General features: G+C 41.0%; 1 protein-coding gene across 2 annotated transcripts in view; it reads right to left on the bottom strand.

Moving 5' to 3' along the window:
- Positions 1-6,076: 6,076 nt before the first annotated feature.
- tnrc6c2 (trinucleotide repeat containing adaptor 6C2) overlaps positions 6,077-19,623 on the bottom strand; it is a 51,535-nt gene continuing 37,988 nt past the window's right edge. For both annotated transcript variants that reach the window (XM_008414846.1, XM_008414836.1), the window contains 16 exons: positions 19,245-19,408; positions 19,046-19,123; positions 18,770-18,827; positions 18,476-18,618; positions 18,217-18,363; positions 15,671-15,823; positions 15,367-15,486; positions 14,222-14,305; positions 13,556-13,835; positions 13,136-13,303; positions 12,339-12,530; positions 11,114-11,263; positions 9,943-10,158; positions 8,753-8,826; positions 8,501-8,640; positions 6,077-6,844 (listed from right to left, as the gene is read on the bottom strand). In XM_008414846.1, coding sequence (XP_008413068.1) covers positions 6,490-6,844; positions 8,501-8,640; positions 8,753-8,826; positions 9,943-10,158; positions 11,114-11,263; positions 12,339-12,530; positions 13,136-13,303; positions 13,556-13,835; positions 14,222-14,305; positions 15,367-15,486; positions 15,671-15,823; positions 18,217-18,363; positions 18,476-18,618; positions 18,770-18,827; positions 19,046-19,123; positions 19,245-19,408 — 2,522 coding nt within the window. In that variant the 3' untranslated portion in view covers positions 6,077-6,489. The remainder of the gene's footprint in view (positions 6,845-8,500; positions 8,641-8,752; positions 8,827-9,942; positions 10,159-11,113; positions 11,264-12,338; positions 12,531-13,135; positions 13,304-13,555; positions 13,836-14,221; positions 14,306-15,366; positions 15,487-15,670; positions 15,824-18,216; positions 18,364-18,475; positions 18,619-18,769; positions 18,828-19,045; positions 19,124-19,244; positions 19,409-19,623) is intronic.

Consider the following 19,623-nt stretch of genomic DNA (forward strand, 5'->3'; position numbering starts at 1 on the left):
AACAAAAAGAAAAACCAAACCAATAACCCCAAAACATCAAACCCCGAAGCCCAGAGTCTTGGTTGACCATCACCTGCAGTACATCTGCGGGTGATTGGACTAGTCCCTCCCACTTGTGCATAGATCAGAATCCTTTTACAACCACCTTCATCCCTCCACTTAAAAACCCCCTGTTACATGGGAGGAAACGTCATCTTAGTCACAGGAACAAACATGTTCTACAACAGACAGGAGAGATTACTAAAAGAAGAGGGGGAAATAAAAATGGCTTGCACCATGCTCCCGAAAAAACCGAATGGAAAATAAAAGGTCATGAAAGAAAAAGAAAAATCCATTTTGTAATTTAAAAAAAAACAAACAACTGATCATTGTTCCGATGTAAAGCAATTTCTACTTGGATTTCACATGTAAAGCGCTCCACTTTTCACCCAAAAAAAAAAAAAAAAAAAAATTGATTCTCAGTCTTATTTGGTAAACATTTAATTTCTAAAAAACTTTTTTTTTTTTTTCTTTTGTGGTTTGAACTAATAAAACTTTAGTGATTGCTTGGAGTAGAATAGTTGTCAGTTCCTTTAGTTTTTCACCACACTACCATTAAAACGCAGAACTGATGAGGTTTTGGATCTGGAACCCTGGCCTTCCTGAGACAAAAAAAAAAAATCCACATCTTTTCTTTTCTTTTTTTTGTTTGTGTTTTTTTTCTTTTTTCTATCAAGTGTGCAATAAAGTGAGCGAACTGTTGTCGCGGTATTACAGGAAACATCAAATCACAACTCAATACACGTACAGAGAGATAGTCACCAAAAAAGAGAACTTAAACTATTTTCTTTCTTTTTTTTTTTTCTTAAATACGACACAAACACTGATCGATCCCAGAGTTTTGAAGTAGCGTCAAACCTTCGTTCCGCAAGATTTTCATGTCCGTATTTGATGGAAGATTAGCTTCGTCCTTTTGAAGAACATTCCTGTTGTAGAGTCCTGTTTTCTTGAGCTTCAGACAAAATGACATGCTTGTTGTAAACGACAGGTGGCTTTTTGCAAAAACAAAGAAAAGATAGGCACCTCTGAAATGAGTCGTAACAAACTCGCCTCCCATGCTTTTATCCCTTTACATTTCTCTGACAAGTTCACTTCTGGATTACTAGTCCTTCTACAGCTATCTATGGCCACAGTTAGCTTGTTTCCTTCTTCCATTTTTTTTTTTTAAAAGGTTTTATAATTTTTTTTGAACATTTTCCTTTTTGTGTTTTTTGCTACATTTTTTTTTTTACGTAACTGAAACGAAATGGTGCAATACTCCACGATAATCCTCAAATGGGATTATCTCACAATAAAAGCCACTATAAGGTAGATAATTTTTTTACAGATAGAACAGGGAAGGAGCAAAAAGGATCAAAAATAAAAGTCCTTGAGTAAACATGTACACGTGAATTGTCGCCATCGCCCCTTTGCCCTTAGACGCGTTTACCCACGATTAGCCGAGCGAGGGGCAGAAGACACTCAGTGCAACATTAGAAGATAATCAGAATGAATTAGACCAAAAAAAAAAACACAAAACATAACAGAATTGAACATAACAGCAGGCCATGTGCCGAGTACACAGTTTTTAGAGCACACATTCATACAAACATCTGAGATGAGTTTTCTTTCTTTTCCAAATCGGTAACCTAATGCAATACATATCTGATATTCTCTACAAAAAAAAAAGCCCATATATGTACCTGTCAGCTGGACAGAAAAGAAATAAAAATTACTGACTTCACATTGTTATTGGCGCTCCATGATTCAAGTATTTCGTTAAATAACTTTTTTTTTGTAGTTTTGATATGTCTGCGATTTAACAGGGTAAAATATGCAAATTAGCAGGTGCTTCGGGTCGGGCTTTTTAAAAAACATAGGCAAATCACAGACACACACACACAAAGCGTGCTGTGGTACGCCTCCAAAACCAGAACGTGCATATCTAACGTCGCTTTCAATCAATCAAGTATCAGCTTCCACTCGACCCCAAACCTTTTCCTTTCTATCCCTTATTTGCGGGGAGAATACATATTGCTCTTTATCGGCTGTAATAAACCAGGACCTTTCAGGACAACAAAAGTCTCAGAGTTTACGATCCAAGAAGTTTGAAGAGGTGATACCACATGTTGGAATATACATTTATATATATGTGTGTGTGTGTATATATATGCATACAGTTGCGGTTCTTGCATGTATGGTCTCGCCCCCTCCTTCCGTTGCCTCCTGACCAATTAGAGCGCAGGAAATGAGCAGAGTCCTGCCTGTCCTCATCTCCAACAGGGAACGCCTGGTCAACACGCAACGGAAAAGCAACAGAAAACCTGCTAAGGTGACAACTGATGGATTTAGACGACTTAATCCGGTCCTCAGACGCCCCGTTTCCATCGCCGCCCTGGGCAGCTGCCCACATCGAAAACCGCCACTGTGTACATGAATGTGAATACATTAGTTGTGGTATCTAGAGAGGTGAGGAGAGGAGAGGCTCTCGGTGCTGGTGCAGCATGGGAAAAGCCCCGTCGCTGTCGGGGTTCTCCGGTCAGTACGGAACGCTGGGAGCTCCTCGGCTGTCTGAGCTGGGATCAAGGCAGTTATAGAAACAGGCAATAGTGATTTTTGCTTGTGTGCTGCAGGACTCCAAGTCCTGAAAGGTAGCCTTTTCTCTCGTTTCTTAATTTCAAATCATTTTTAAGAGATTTTTTTTTTGTTTGCCATTTTCTTAAGACTGTACCTCTTGAAATGTGCCTCTCTCTTCCTGTAGCTGCAGAGGAAGAGAGAGCGAGGCTGAGGCCCGAAGCCGTCTGTGTGTGTGTGTGTGGAAATGTACAGTTCAGCGGGGGCCCCGCTTTGAGCGGGACACAAACACAAACACGAGATAAATACAGCATCCACAAAACGGCGCCCCGGCCGCTGCGTCCACCCCTTCAGGATGGCGGCGGTGGAGGCTGGCGACCCGGATAAGTTTCAGCTAGAAGTGCAGAGCTTTAACATATCATAGATTTTCTTCTTTTTTTTTCCTTTTTTTTTAATTTTTTTTTAAACCATTTAGATTTTTTAAGCATTTTTTAAGATTTTTATGTCAAACTTCATAAAAATGACGTTAAAATGCAATTTTTTCATTTTTGGTTTTTAAAAAAATATGTACCCGGGATTACCCATCATCAACTGTGCACTGTAGCAAACTGGAGCCCCTAAACTGAGTAAAGATTTTTCTCCTTAGCATGGGGCCTTCCCCGAAAATAAAAACCAACAACAACAAAAAAAAAAAAAAACATTTAAAAACTAAACAAACGTCTCAGAGGATGAGGGGGGGATGCTGCCACTCTTGTGCTGCTCCTGCCTTCTGCACCCTCTGCAAAAGCTCCTCCAATACAGATAAGAGATACAGTATGACACAGCTAATTCATATTGGCACAATACATTGGCAACTTTCATGTGCACTAATAGCATTTACTGGAGGCGTCAGCTCTAGTTTATTTTATGTTTTTTATATATATTTATATACGGAGAGCTGCGTCTCATACTTGCAAACATCAACTCCCCTACCCTGAGATTCGGCTGGACGGACGTCTTCAGCACGGAGAGAAAAAAAAAAAAAATCGACGGAGGCGGCAGCCGGTTTGACATGTCGACAGGGAGCTCAACGGGGGGAGGGAGAAAAAAAACGTTACTTTTGGCTCCCCTTCCCCCCCTTCCGCCTCTTTTCTAGTATTCTTTTTGCATAGAAATATATAGGAGGGTCAGTTGGTCAGGGGAGAGCTACTGGGTCTGGTTGAGGATGAGGATGAGGAGGAGGTTACAGGGTAGCAGCCGGGCAGAGGGTGAGAAGCAGCAGCTCGGAGCGGCACGCACCTGCATCCCCCGCGTCTGAGATTACCTTAACTTTTACACGTCGAGATTACTACCTGGAAGTACTAACGAATACTGTCGAAAACAAAAAAAGCACGAGCAGTTCAACACAATCATTAACGGTCTGTAGTATTGATCCTCGTTTTGCATTCAATACACAGGATGAGCGTACAGAGGCACCTCCGACCAAAGTGTTTCTGCATATGAACAGTGAAGGGCTAGTTCAGCAGCCAGGTATCGTGTAGACCACTGCATGTAGACTAATCATAAAACAAACACACACACACACATTAAACAAAAACAAAGGTCGTCTCCAAACAATACAAAGTACACTGGCAAAAAATTCCAGGAATATGACTCTTACATCTTCCAGCTAAAGTGATCTTTGTGTAAAAGGACTGAGAGGCAGAGGAGACGGCGGGACGACCCCAACTTCCTGCTCCCGGTTGGAGATGTGTGGCAGAGAGAAAGAGAGAGAGAGAGAGAGAGAGAGAGAGAGAGAGAGAGAGAGAGAGAGAGAGAGAGCCGTGATTGGCCAGTCTTTGAGGAGCCCAGGAGGAGGTTAGGGTTAGGCACTCAGTGGACACTCACCCCACACACACCCCCCGCATCCCGGATCCACTCCGCTCCTTCTCGACTGACAGCTGGAGTCTCGTGCCTCCGGACCAGAACAAGGCTAATGATTTTGGAGTAACAGTGATATTCACTTTAAAAACCGTTCAGTTTTTTTTTATTTTGTCCCTCTCCCCCCACCATTTCTTCGCCTCAGAGTGAGTCGCGCTTCCCTTCATCCTGCTAACGGAGGAACGGCGGCCGACACGTTTCCATGGAATCGATACAGTACGTAGAGGAGCAGGAGGCTTGCAAAGTTTCTGCTGCTCTCTCTCAGGTTTTTTTTTTTTTTTTCGTCTTCTTGATTTATTGGATTGCAGTTGAAGCGATTTGCTCTTCATAAGTGCTATGCTCAAACCCTTTGAATTTATAAAAGTCTCAAGTCTCTTCTCAAGACTCTTTGTACAGTACCAAACGCAAGGAACACTCGTAGGTCTACTGCATTAGGAACCGCCTTCCCACCCTCCACCTCTAATTTGGTATTGTGCCAAGGTAACCAGAAGCATCCAATCCCGCTGCGGTTTCAGTCTGTGTTGGGTGTGGCTGTGGCGAGCAGAGAGGAAGTGTGCATCGTTCTACAGTTCTTTCAGTACAGTTTGCAGCTCCTCTTCCTCCTCCTTCTTTGCTTTAGAGTTTTTGCTTTTATACCCCCAACAGCTTTGCAGGGATTGGAGGCCTGGAAAGGAATCAATTGTTTTTTTTTTCTCAAAAAGTAGTGGGGTGGGAGGGTTTTGAAGTTCCAAAGTCTTTTGCTGAAATCAGCAACAATCATAAAAGAAAATAAAACAAACAAACAAAAAAAAAAACAACCCGGCTCCGTATGGAGCATGGACGGAAGAAAGGTTGATGGTGTATATTGCACAATGTAACTGTCACGTCGAAGTAAAACTGAGGGGTTTCTTTTTCTGTTTGTCCTCTGAAAAAGAAAAAAAAAAGAAAATCGGCAGATCGGCGACAAACGGAGCAAATAAAAAGATTCGACGAAAAGCACCAGTAAGCGACTGGGGTCCAGGCTTCAGGTGATGATTAGATCCAACCGGACGTCACGCGCGCAGCAAGGTTCACGGCTTTAATCTTCTCGCAGCTTATATCTTGTGATAAATGACAACAACAAGAGAGGAAAATAAGAAACGGCAGGGTTTTGCACGTAAAAAGTCTACAGCTTGTGCAAACCCTACGTTTGAGACGAGTTCAAGGATCTGAGCGGATGATTGGTAGTGCCAGTCAGGCGGTCCGGAGCTCTTCGCCGCCTCCTGGACCGCTCGTTGGCTCAGAGGTGAACTGTGCAAGATTTCAGCTAATTCTTCACTTACAAAAAAAAAACACAAAAATAAGAATAAAATCAGGTGGCTTGGGAAGGTCCTGGGCCAGAGAGCACTTAAGGCTAATATTAGTGCTGAGAAACAAACATCCACAAAACAAGTAAAGGTCTTTGAACAACATCATTGGCCATGGATACGCTGGGAATGGTTGGTTTCAGTGTTATTTTGGGAGGATTTTCATTTGTTTGTTCATTTAAAAAAAAAAAGAAAAAAGTCTCAGGTGGCAGCTTTGATTGCTTCTTCTAAAAAACACTTTGCGCAAAATGTTGTGTATACTTCTGGAAAAACTTGAGAGAAAAAAAAAAAACACCTACAAGGGGTTTTTGTTGTGACCATTTCCAGTTTTAGACGCTGAAACTGAAATCCAGTTTGTTTCTGGAAAATACTAAACGGAGACAAAAATAAAAATAAAAATAGATTAATGAAACAGAAAGAGGACCGGGGTAAAGCAGAGGCATCGGGGGTCTGCAGTCTTTGTCAGGGACCCTCAGCTTTCTGATTTACAATTCACAGTTTGAAACAGTTTCACTTGATACTGATTATCGCCACATGATTTGCTTGGGTTTTGCTCTTGCTCATTTCAACCATTTTTTTTTTTCTGTTTTGGACTTTTCTTTCGCTTCTGATCCGATCCCCCACCAGCAAGCTGACACAAGAGGGCGCTGATTGGGTATCGTGGCGTCGCCCACTACATGGACTCTCCGCTCAGCAGATCTCCAGGCAGCAGGGTGTTAATGGGGGTGGGGCTCCCGATCACGCGGGCGTCCTCTCCGTTGGGCGGCCCCCACAGGCTGGAGTACTGGGGGACTCCGCCCCACAGCAGGTCGCTCCCGCTGGCCTTGCTCCCACCGCCGCCGCCGCCACTGCTCCACTGGCCAATCGAGTGGGATTGGGAGGCCCCGCCCATCCGATTTTGATTGCTTCCTGGGTTGGCGTGCCAGCTCGTGGTGGTCGCCCCCAGCGACTGGCCTTGTGCAAAGAAGCGGTTGACGTCCTCCTCCCCGGCGAACTCCGCCAGGATTGTGGTGTTTCCGAGCACACACCTTCCAGCACAAAAAAAACATAAAATTACTAGTGGACATAGAAGCATCAAAAATTATGATGGAGTATTAGGGACACGCTAAGAAAATTAGAAAGATAAAATTCAGAGAATAATGTCACAATATCAGAATTGTAGTATCATGAGAACAAAGTTGTAACATAACGTCTTTAATCTCATATCATTTCAACTTCATTCCTGATTGATTTTGCTGAAATATGCTGCAGTAATGGTTGTTTTGTTTCCTGGAAAACTACAAACAGAATCATTTTTCTTGAGAACTAAATAACTAGAGTGGGGTCTTTTCTTCAATTTCCAAAGTGTGAGCTGTTACAAAATTCACTTGTATGAAAGTGCACCTGATAGCAGCATGACTTCCCTCCCGCTCCTCTTTCATGTGACTGTCACTAATAGAAACATTGACGGCTGGTCAGAATGGAAAAGATGAAGTGCTTCAAACATGGGAAAACACCAAGATGACGGCAACAACATGAGGTCTCACTCAAGACATCCTTATTTTCTTTTCTCTGTTCCAGCAGCTTGACTCATTCAGAAAACATGCAGAGGGAATGGTGAGGCGAGTGAATTTCTCTGTTTTACAGAAGCTTTCAAAAAGCCACTGAACTTTTTCCCCTTTTTGTTCACATGACAACCGCAGACTTTAATGTATTTTTTTGGGTTTTGTTTGACGGAACACCACAACGCAGCACACAATTCTGAACCGTTTTCAAACAAAGTATATTCACCCCCTCCTGAGTGAATATTTTGTCAAATCACTTTGTGCTCCAAGTCTTTTGGGGGTTATTCCTCTACCAGCTTCCTAGACATAAGGATATATATATATATATAGTTTTGCAAATTCTTTGAAAAACTCTCAACCTCAGTCAGATTGGGTGGAAAGCATCTATAGAGATCATTTTTCACATCTTGCTGAAGGTTCTCAATGGGATCTAAGTTTGGACTTTGACTGAGCCATTTTAACGTAAATATTCTTAGATGTCTGTATGTTTATGGTCATTATCCTAAACATGTCAGCCTTTAACTGGTTTTCTGTCAGGGTAGAGTTGTGTTTAGCTTACCATCAACTCACAGAATGATGCTGCCACTACCACAGTTTGCTGTGAGGATGATGCTTTAATGTAATGTGAAGCTAGTTTTCTGCCATGGAAAGCATTCTGCCAGCAAAAAAAGTTGGATTTTAATTCTATTTGACCAGAGGATCTTTGCCGTGTGCCCTACAGAAACTGTGGATCCCCTCCCCCCCAGCAGTAGAGCTTTGATAAAGGCCAGATTTATTGAGTGTTGACAGATTCTTCCACCTGAGCAGTGGATCTGCAGCTCCTCTAGAGTTACCATGGAGGTCTTGAACAACTTTCTGATTTATGCTCTCTGACCTCTGAAGGTAAGAGGCTGCACTACATTTCATTTAAGGGTGCGAGAGTAAATGGGCCACAATTATGCAATGTTTTCTGTTGATCTGTAACATGAAATCTCCCAAAACACACCAAATTTCAAAGTTATGACACAAAAAAATGTTCAAGTACTTTAAATTGAGGAAATGTACATCCTCTCTCCAACTGCCTTCCTGTTATCTGAGACAGGCAGCTGTAACAGAGCGGTTCTCAGTGCCCGCCAACGCTGCAGACTGAAGGAAGCTTACATGTGCAGGGACTTCTGGGCCTTGGCGGCCTCGTCCTTGGAGCTGTAGCGCACCACAGCGTTCCCCTGAGTCAGGTTGAGATGGAATGTGATCAGGGGACCGTGCTGCATGCACAGGGTCCTCAGAGTTGAGCCATCGATCTGACACACATAAGAAAACAAAAAACAAACAAAAAAAAGAGGATTTTATTGCAGATATTTCAGTTCGTTTACAGCTCTACCTCAGACAGAGGATGTAAGAGCAGAAACGTACCTGTGGGGTGAGATTCCTCAGCACCAGCCAGCTGCTGGTCCGGTTGGAGCTGTCGGTGCTCCATGTGGTTCCCTCTGCAACAGAAGCACTCAGTTCTTCAACCGCGGCTACTCAGAGAGCATTTTAGTTGAAATTAATTGTTTTTAACATTAAGTATATGAGCAGAATTTTTTTGAAGGCTGCTTAAGGTCAAAGAAACTGTCATATACTTCACTGCGCAGCTCCTCTCACAAAAACAAAAATAAAAGCAGATTATCCTATTTCCTGCATGACACTAGATGTTTTGTGTCACAACAAGGTCACACACATACAGAGATGGTAAACCCCAAAATGTCAGTTTAACAGGGTGTGTTCTGCTGACATTTTGAAAGCGAGTGATGTGAGAACTGCACCTGTGAACACAGCCTCCACATCCTCAGTGGAGGATGAGCTGGATGGGTGTGAAACAGATCAGACAGAACATGATTTATGCTGATATCTCTGCTGAAGAGTTTGAAGGAAATCTGCTGTAACTGAGCTGACTTCTCTTCAGAAGTTGAAGAAAAAACACACCTATGAAGCGTGTAACAGTGAGATAAACACCGAGATTTAACAGCATTATTATTGCTGTGTGCAAATTTACCACAGTTCCTTTACTAATTGTAGTAGTAATATGTAATAACTCCAACCAACACATACAAAATGCTTCTGTATCATATTTTATCTGTCAAGGAAAGTAACTGTAGCTGGAAAGGATTCAGTGAACTGTTTGATTAACTTTTAAAGTATCCACAGCAAAGTATTTAAAGCTCTTATTGTGAAAGTCTGAATGGAGTCGTCGTCTCTTAGTTCATTTGTTAACTAAAAGATACAAATTAGACTAATAGCTTTACTCTGACATTATTCTGGCTTTTTATTTTTTTTACCAAATATAAGCAGACTAAACACCACTACAGTTTTATGCAAATAATAACAATACAATATGTCACTATGGTAACCATTAGTAGTTTGTGAAGATGAAATTATTATTATATTTGACCAGTATCAATATAACACAATTTAGAGCTGTAGACTGCATGAAAAACATCAGAAAATGAATAGAAAGAAAGGAAGACCTCTGTTAGCAAACACTTCATAGTTTAGCATAATTTATATGCTGATCGATGCACGCATGTGATGGGAGTTTAGTGCAAGTGACACTTTGTGCTCACCAGAGGAGTAAGTGGCACTCCAGCCATGAGCCAGTCCCAACGAGCTGCCGCCCCAGGTGGAGGAGGGCTTGGTGTTGGTGAGACCAGGCGGGGGCCGGGACGGGGCCGTGGTGCTGCGCGGGCCCTGAGGAACCTTCCACAACTCATGCGACAGAGAGGCTTGGCTCTGAGCAATGGGCCCCGGGGACCAGGTAGACTTCATTTCAGTCAGTTTGCCTTTACATGGACAGAAGAAAACGGGAAGAAAAGGAGAATAGAGTTAAGCATAAAGGGAAAACCAAGCCAGGTTAGCTGGTACATGTTATGCTTGACATTACATGTATCAAGCATACATGTAATATGCTTGATACATATTACATATATCAAGAATGTAATATGAGCTCAAAAAGCAAAATAAACCTCTCCTAAGGAGATATTAAAAAGTAGAAATGTGTTTGTATTCTAAAAGTTTGAAAAAAAAAAACCCTCTGATTTTTATAAAGTAAATTGTTCATGCAAAATAAAATACATGCATGTGCTGTTTCACTTAAACATACTCAAACTCCAGTAACAAAGATGGAAATCTCACAGGGGGAACTTGCACTTGGTTTCACAGATAGAAAATTTAAAAACAAGTAAGCAAAAAATAAAAAGTGAGAGAAACCCACACATTGTTTTTACACACAGACACAACAGAACACACTAGGTCAGGGTGTGGTGCTGATACAGGGATTGGATGGGTGAGGCCTGCTTTGTGGTTTTTGATCTGCAGCACAGATTGTTCACAATCACGTCAAGGATGTTGTCTGACTTTTTTTTTTTTTTTTACTGGTATAAGTAAGAAAAAACACACAAGTTAGGGTTTGGGAAAGGCTTAGACGTCTACTGGATGAGTACCTGAGCTCTCTCCATCACTGGACAACAGACTGAAAGAGCTAGATAAGTCACTGATTGGCCAATCGCTGCTGGTGGGAGGCAGAGAGCCATTTCCCAGTGGAGAAACTGGGGAAGTGGCTACATTATTGTGGAGATCGTGGTGTTGTGAGCAAAGACAGACAACAGAAACAAGATTTAAAAAAAATAAAGTTAAAACAAAAGAAAATCATTCACGATGCACACGATATGGAGGTCTGAGGCGTAATGGAGGTAACAGAAGGACAGAGTCGCTGATGACTGAGGCTTCGCTCCGTACCTCCGTTCCTGTCCCGCAGAAGGTAGCGGTTGACATCGTGGATGTTTGTGTTGATGGTGGGACCGCTGGGGACGCTGCCAGGAGTCATGTTGGGGTCATTTTCAGGGTCAATATTCTGAAGGCCCTTCCATGGCACACCTGGGCAGAACTCTGAGGAATAACAATCTAGAGATGTCAACTCTGTAATCATTTCAAATTAAAATCCATGACTGCTTTCTCACAAAAATACCCTGTTTTCAATATTAATAAAACATAATTGTTATGTATTACTCATTGCTGAAGGCTAGAAAAACATGTTTTTCAACTTTTTGAAAAGCTCTTATAGTTTTAAGAACTGTAAGGTTTATAGTTCTTAAAAACAAATCAAAATAAGAATCTTTCCAGTTGGTCACATCTATTTTTCTTCAATCATAATTATAAAGTAAATAAAAAATACTGTATTGGTAACCAGGGCAAAAAAAAAAAAAAAACACTAACAGAGGAGGCCGAATTCTGGTTACATCACTGTTTAGCTTTTAAAGAAACAATTTGAAGAAACATCGGTGGAAAGTTCAACAGTTTTTTTTTCTTTGCCTGGAGTTCCTGGAGTATTTCCTGTGAGGTCTGACCTGATGATTCTCTTTTTTTGCATTCTTACAGAGCTAGTAGCATTTATTCACACTGATATTTACAGCCTGGGTAAAGTGGAAATCTTTCGTTTTTATCTGATTTTACAGGTTTTCACCTGGCAACCGGGTCAACGATCAGAGCAGGTCAAAACAAAAACGGCTGTTTTTTGTCGCTCGTAGAGTGACTGCAGAAACATTATGTTCAGTCACGTAAACAAGCTTCCTTTCCTGTGTGCGTGTCAGTGGTGGTTGCTGAGGTTTTGCTACAGGAGTCCAACCTGTTGAAGGCTGGTACGGCCCTGGGCCTCTTCACCACTTTGTGTTCCCCTGCCTCTAAAGAGTTGTGGTTTTGACTGAGGGCCTCAAACGTTGCACACAGTTTGCAGTTCAACTCTGCAGCTGCAGGCTCCACTGGCGACATTTGCCGTGTCATGGACTAACTTGAATTTGCATGTTGTTAAAGGATCCGGATATGAATTAGTTTTGCTTTCGTCAACAGTCACATAATTGATCATCGGCTTTTGTTTCAGAAGCAACTCAAAAATGTAACTGAAAAAATAAAAAATAAAAATCTAAGTCATCATCACAAAGTTTTAAAATGTGTGTGCGCTCCTCACCTGGAGGCCAGTTAATGTTGGCCCCATTTGAGATCTTTTCATTGGGGCTCTTGCCTTGGCCCCAGTTGTCAGGAGGCACCAGGGGGCTGCTGGGTGACTCTGAGTTAGAGATTAGATTGTAAGGGCTGTACGAGTCCTCCAGCTGGGGGGGCTTCCCTGGGGGTCCAAGGGTAGAGGCAGCAGATATGGCACCTGAAAGGAAAGTACGTACAGACGAAGACACGTTTTTAGACTCATTAAATTCACAAAACTCAGTGAAATGACCACATCTAAAAGTAAAAATTTAAGTTTCTTCTAATCTACATATCTTTTGTATCAGAGAGATGCACAATAGTGTACACATATTGCAATCTGCAAGACTGTTATACAACTGAGGCAATAATAGTGCAAAACGATTTCAAATAGGAAATTCCTTAAGATTATTGAAATTTTCAGTAGTTTGTTGCTCTAAATTGCAGAAGACTGTGCAGCAAACTATGTAAGCATTTAAACATGTCTGAATATAATCAGAAAATAAACATAAATATCAATACCCATTAAAAATTTTCACATTTTGCCACATTATAGCAAAATCATCAATGCATTTAATTAGAATTTGAACTGACTCTAGAAGGCTCAGTCAAAGTCCAGAGCAACATCCAATCATGTCCCTGAAGCAAGACTTGAAAAGAAATATTCATAGATTTGTACAATCTTATGCTTTTATTTCATATCAGAACTCTGTCCTATATTGTGTTGGTGTTTCCATGTATTTAAAGCAGCAAGTAAATTGCTTTTCCCATCATTCTGAAACATACCATGCTTATTATTAAAGTTATTCTCCAAATTTGAAGAGTTGCCAGTGAGGTTGTCCATGGAGTTGGTGTGTGTCCACTGGGACAAGCGAGACTGGGGCTGGGGGGGCTCCTTCAGGGACAGACCCCCAACGTCCATGCCATTTACATTCATGTTTGGATTCAGTCCAGCTGCAGAGAAAACACAAGTGACTTTAAAATTATATTATTATGCATGACAGCATGACTCTTTGCACAAACATCAGTGCATAAAACTATGTTTTAGCTCAAAGCAAGTTGACAACAGCTTGATCATGTTTTTTTTCTTAATAGGTTTATTAGTCATTGAACTTTTAATTTTTTATTGTAACAGTTTTTTTTTTAATTAGTAAAAAAAAATTAAAATCTGACTTCAACACTGCGTTGTTCTCAATAAGAACTCACAAAGAGGGTAGGTGCTATAGGCATTGGGCGAAGATGGAGGCTCTTTGGTGTGCAGTGTGTCAGCGAGGCCTGGAGCCTGGTGTGGGCCTGCGAAAGGGTCCAGGGTTGATTTTCCAGAGCCAGGAACTCCAGCAGGGCCACCAGAGGGGTGCAGACCGGTGGATGAAGAGGACGAGGAGGAATGCGAGGGAAGCTGCTGCTGTTTCATCAGCAGCGCCTGGTACAGCTGACGCTGGTGCTGCTGGATCTGCTGCTGCATGTTGGTGATTGTACGTGCAACCTGGAGAAAAGACAATATCGAACGATACATAAGAACACAAGAGTTTGCTGCAGAAAGAGTACAAAAGAAATGCAAAGTCAGGGTGGTGGGTGTGTCACTATGGAAACAATTTTAGGGAGACATTACTATGGTTTCGGTAATTTAAGACCCGCACTATAAAAAATAGTTAAAAACTACTGAGTAGTTTCTTCGAGCAGTGGAGAAGCTCCAGTAGTTGGTACTTAATAGATTGTGTTGAGACAAAGAATATTTCCTTTTTGCCATTAGAGCAACATGTGACATTTGAAGTTGTGTCATAGCCATGGGAGACACAACCTCCATAAAGTCACACAACACAATGAGTTATGAAATATTGTTTTTCTGTGAGAATGCACATGTTGACTCACTTGCTGCTCCTGTTGCCTAATGGGGCCGGACACATTGCGTTGCGCCTGCATCATCTGCTGCTGGATTTGTAAACGCTGGTATGCCTGAATGGAAAGAAAAAAATAAGTAAAAGAAAAGAAAACAATGCAAGGAAGGCTCAAATCATGCCTGAATAATCAAATCTTTGTTCTTAACACAATAATTCATCTTTTTATTGTTTTTGTTAAGGGTTAATGGAATCTAATGCTGCTGTCATATATTCTGGAGTCCCACAGGGATGTAATTTGAGACCAGTTTGATTTCATTAAAGTCCTATGTCTTATGCATGCAACTATGTTGGGGAAAATATATTACAAAATAAAGAGTTTCTGCCATTTAGTTCTATATTCAGACATTTCCAACTTCTCTCTTTGTCACTTTTTAGTCACTGTTTTAGTAAAAACGTGATATTTAAATCAGATTAATTTAGTGCTTTTCTTAAAACCATTTTCTTCCTCTTTCCTTGACAATACTTTGATTCAACCACATATATTCTGTGGCTTTAGATATTAATTAATCAATTATAGAACTTGTAATTAATCACAACGACTATGTTAAATGTCTTTTAACTACAAATATTGCAACACATACATGTTTCCTGTGTGTTGTGATAGGTAAAAATATAGACATGAAGAGTTATACTTGGTTTGTTTCAACTAAAATATCTGAAATGATTATTTGAGAATATAAAATGTAGCTCATTAGATGTGCTTATTATATGTAGCTTGTTCATCAATAACATAAATTGCAACTGTGCATAGGCCATCATACATTCTCTGTTCAGTTGTTATATATAAAATTCTTTATATAATCATAGACAGGAAATGACTTGCTCTGTTATCTGTGTCTAGCTCTTTGTTATGAGTTCTTTCCAAATATACATTTTATATGTATTGCATTACATTCAGCTTCCTTTTTTAAGTGGGCACTGATTATGCTCGCATGCATTTTTTTTCTCTGTGTATTTTTAATATGGTAATGGTATTAGTGGTTTTATCAACCACTGGCGTTTCATTTTAACCTCGACAGTATTTTTACTCTTATAAATTGCGATAAATAGATTTTTGTACATCCGTGTACCAGCTGTGCTTTAAATGCAACGAATGAAATGAAACAGAAGCCTTACCATTTGCAGTTGCTGAAGTTGGTACAACAGGGTCATTTGTTGAGGGTTTATTGGTGAGGTTAAAAGTGCAGGGTTAAGACCAATGTTTTTTGCTGCAAACTGCAAGAGTTGTGCTTGGACCTGACAGGAGCAGAGGGATGAGGAAGAACGAGAGGAAAAAAAGAGCTTTAAAAATGGCAACAGCAAGACACAACAGCTCCATCTAGTGGGAGAATCAAACTAATACATCAGTTTTTAGAATCTTGGGAATGTAACGGTCTGTTCTCCCAAAATAAAATTATTATGTTAAATGTCATGTGTCTACCTGAGGGGAGAGAAACTGAGGCACTTGAGCACGTAGACTAGGCTGGGAGGAGCTGAGAGGTGGCACTGGTGGCTGAGGAGGCTGCTGCTGCTGCTGCTGCTGCATGGCCCGGGTTTGTGCTGCTCCATTACCGCCAAACATTCCACTGGGTATCTGAAAGTACAGCAGATGACAACCCAGGGACATTCGGTTAGATTTCACTTACACAAGTATTTAATGAAGCACAAACAAAAGCAACAGAAATTGACGAAAATGCTGAACCGGTCAACACATCCATTTATAACAATAATTTTAAAAGCGTTGAAAGGAAGAAGGAAGAAAAACAACTGACAATAAAGGTGCTGCCAATGTTGTGAGCAACATACCTTTAAGAATATTTGAATCAAAGAATAAAATAAATACAGAAAACTAAAATATATCCAAGAACAAAGATGGTAAACTGTAATGAGATCTGAGCATATCTGATCATTTTGAGCAAACAAGCAAAAAAAATAAAAAAATAGAAAATGGTCAGTAAAACTGTCTGGTCTTTATAGGACTCTTTAGACCAGTGTTTCTCAACCTTTTTCGGGCCAGCGCCCCCCTAGCCCTAATCCAGGTCCCTCGCCACCCCCCACCAAAGAATTTGTAGGTTACTTTGCACTGACAATTATTAATGTTACTATCATTATTGTAGATGTTTTGAATCGGCTCACCGATTATGTTTCCCGTACACTTCGTGCCCCTTACACTCCTTCACCTCGCGCACATAACAGGGTAAATGTAGCGAGTTTTGCCCTAAACGTATCGGCGTCTGGAGGAGGAGGGCCGGGGGAGGCGAGCGTATGTTTCTACGCTCCTTCGTGGGGGGGGGGGCGCCGATTTATGTTTTCGCATCCACCTGAATAATGTGTAGTTGCGCCCCTGCCCATGGCACTTCAACAATATTATTTTACCTTTTATCTGGAAATAGTGTCTGTTTATTCTTGCCATACAGTCCTCTGTATTAATTATTGCTCTAAAGGTCTTGCCATACCAGTTTATTCCTCCGTATTTACTTTAGTTTCTTAGTTTATTCTTGCATTTTGTTCTTCATTCATTTCCATTTAGTTTTATTTGATTAGTTTTATCCTCTCGGTTTATTGCTATGTTCACTTTAGTTTCTGTCCTGTTGCTAAATTTAATTTATCGTTTATTGACCATCAGTAATTTTCACTCATCACCTGCTGCGCCGCCTAATCGTCATGTGTTTCACATCACGTGTTGATTTTTCACTGTTCAGCGTCGGATTCTCTGTTTTTATGCCATAATTCACATCTAGTTTGTCGTTCCGTTTTATGTCAGGCTTCTCCTGTTTCAGAATTTTGTGCAATGTGTGCGTCGTTTTTTTTTTTTTTAAGCCCCTAAGGTGCAGGGCGGTCGGGAAACATCGATGGGGAAAAGGCAGACTGACATAAACCTTTTAAAACATCGGAAACAATTTCGGTATTCTGATTATTGAAATTTTAAAGTGCTGTGTTGTTCTATCAACCCTGTTTCATACCGGACCACTTACAGCACCGGTGTTAACGCTATAAAATGAACGCTCTCTATCAAGGTATCACCCATGGAGGGATTTCTTTATTTAAATGGGTTCATTTTTCAGAGGGATACAAAGTGAGGGKATCGTGATTTTAGTAATTACATGTTTAAGAGCGATTTTCTGTTATCCTTCCATGGAAGCGGGCAGCTTTCAAACGGAARTAAAACACTTTTTAATATAAATTGCTGCTTTGACATGATCACGGAACTGCCAAAACATATGTAGCCTACATAAATACCAGACAAAGTGAATCACAGCAGCGTCATCAGCAGGTGTAACGCTGAACTGATGTGGAGCGGAGCTGCGCCATGAAGCTACAAACACTGAATAGAAGAGCTGTCGTCGATACAGCTGCAGCCAAGCATGATTTAATGTTACACAATAAATTTTTACCAAGTTGCTCAAAGTCTAAACTGGTATTGTTGTGGATTTAAGGTGTAAAGTTTACCTTCGACCAAACGCCCCCCAAAGACATCCCAGCGCCCCCCTTTTGTAAAAATGTCCGCCAGCACCCCCTGCCGTCCTCTGAACGCCCCCTGGGGGGCGGTACCGCCCACGTTGAGAACCGCTACTTTAGATTATTCATTGAATTGAGTGAATGCATTTAAAGTCAATGAAGAGTTTATGAAACACACTCAAAAGCTTGGAAAACTAATATTTATAATTTATATGCAAATATAAAGACTAAAGATATGCATTTTTTGCATTCAACGACAATTTTGTATTGATACAAATGCTCAGGAAAACTATTGGTAACCTTTAACTAGTCACAAGAGTATGCAGTTTTTCACTATTCTAAACCCAACACAAAATAAAAATAACCTTTTTTGTTCTGATGCAACACTGATATCTGATTATATTGTAGTACATAAAAGCCATTAAGTACAGCTTGTAATATGCAGGTGTTTTATTTTCTCTTCTTATCTATTTGGAAACAGTGCTCTTCATTGTATAGTGAAACAGAAAATGCTTCCTTCTAATGTACCTGTCTGTTGTTCAAGTTTTGCATGGCCAGCCCCGGATTGCCCTGTCCCAAACCCTGCCCAGGAAGGCTACCGTTGGCCAGGGGGAGCTTCAGGCTGGGGGAAGGCAAAAATGGTGATGGGGGAGCGTCATCTGACAGGACGCCATCCTGGAGAACAAACAAACCCACGACCGATCAGAAAGGAGAAAGCGACAACAACAAAATAAAACTTTTTCTCATAACTTCTGTGTTAAGACTGCTCAGGTAATTGTTTTCTCACCTTGTCAAGAAATGTGTTGCGGTCAGAGGGGTCTTTGGAGAGAGCGGAGGGCCGACACACTAGGGTCTTGTTCATGCCACTGCTGTAGTCAGACATCCCCAAGCCCCGCTTGTCCAGGTCTGTCTTCTTCTCCAAGAGAGCAGCTGCAAGGAGACAGAAGAATGGTGGGAGGCAGCAAGGGTTAAAATCAGTTTCTCAACATAAATCATTGGCAGTATTTAGCAGTTTTTAATTTACCTAAAACGAAGAAAGTGTATAATTTTGACACAATAAAGAAAATTATTCTAAACTTACTCATGGCTTGGTCAAGGTTCATGTTGTTGCTCTTCAAAGCCTCCTCAGCAGGGTCTCTCTGTAATACGAGAAGAATATGACGTATTTTCTAATCAAAAGCCTGTTTTTCCCGACTAATTCAAAAGCAAAATAAAACAAATAATAAATAAAAAAAACCTGCATAGGAATGCAGCGATGCAACTGCATGTACTTCTTTTTGAGGGGGGGGGATCAAAATAACTACTTCTACCTCAGAATTTGCAGGATCTTTAGTTTCTTTAAACAATGCATTCATACCGGAAAGCCCATGTCAGTGAGCTGTTTAATCAGACGGTTCATGATCCAAGCCTCATCTTGCTTGCTGCCGATCTTCCCCTGTGAAATACCAGCAAAATACCCGTCAATGCATTTCCACCCACGCTTCCATCAGTAGAACAACAAGCACAACACAGAAGTGTCTCTGTGTTTCACATAGACGTGAAGGCTGTTCTCTGACCTTGCTTGGACACTTTTTGGGTCCGTTGCCCCAGGTATTACATGAGGAGCCGCTGTCCTGCGATGTGGGACTGTTCCATACGTCCCCATCCTCAGTGTCCCATTGGCTGGTAGACATGCTCATTTCTTCTCCATTTCCCCAGCTATCTTGCATAGGTTTGGGGCCTAAAAACATGCATTGAATGTATAAATGAACTATAATAACAACAACAGCAACAGCAACAATAAAAACCCTTAAGATTCTCATTTTTCATGAATCTCATATTAACATGATTCGTTCGCGTTAAAAAAAAGATGTCAAGCAGGTTATTCTTAGTCGGACCACTAGGTGCCACTGTTGCCATTTGCCATCTTTACCTTTTCCCAGCAACCCTTCAATA

Source organism: Poecilia reticulata, linkage group LG1 (assembly GCF_000633615.1).
Source record: "Poecilia reticulata strain Guanapo linkage group LG1, Guppy_female_1.0+MT, whole genome shotgun sequence".
NCBI classification, from domain to species: domain Eukaryota; kingdom Metazoa; phylum Chordata; class Actinopteri; order Cyprinodontiformes; family Poeciliidae; genus Poecilia; species Poecilia reticulata.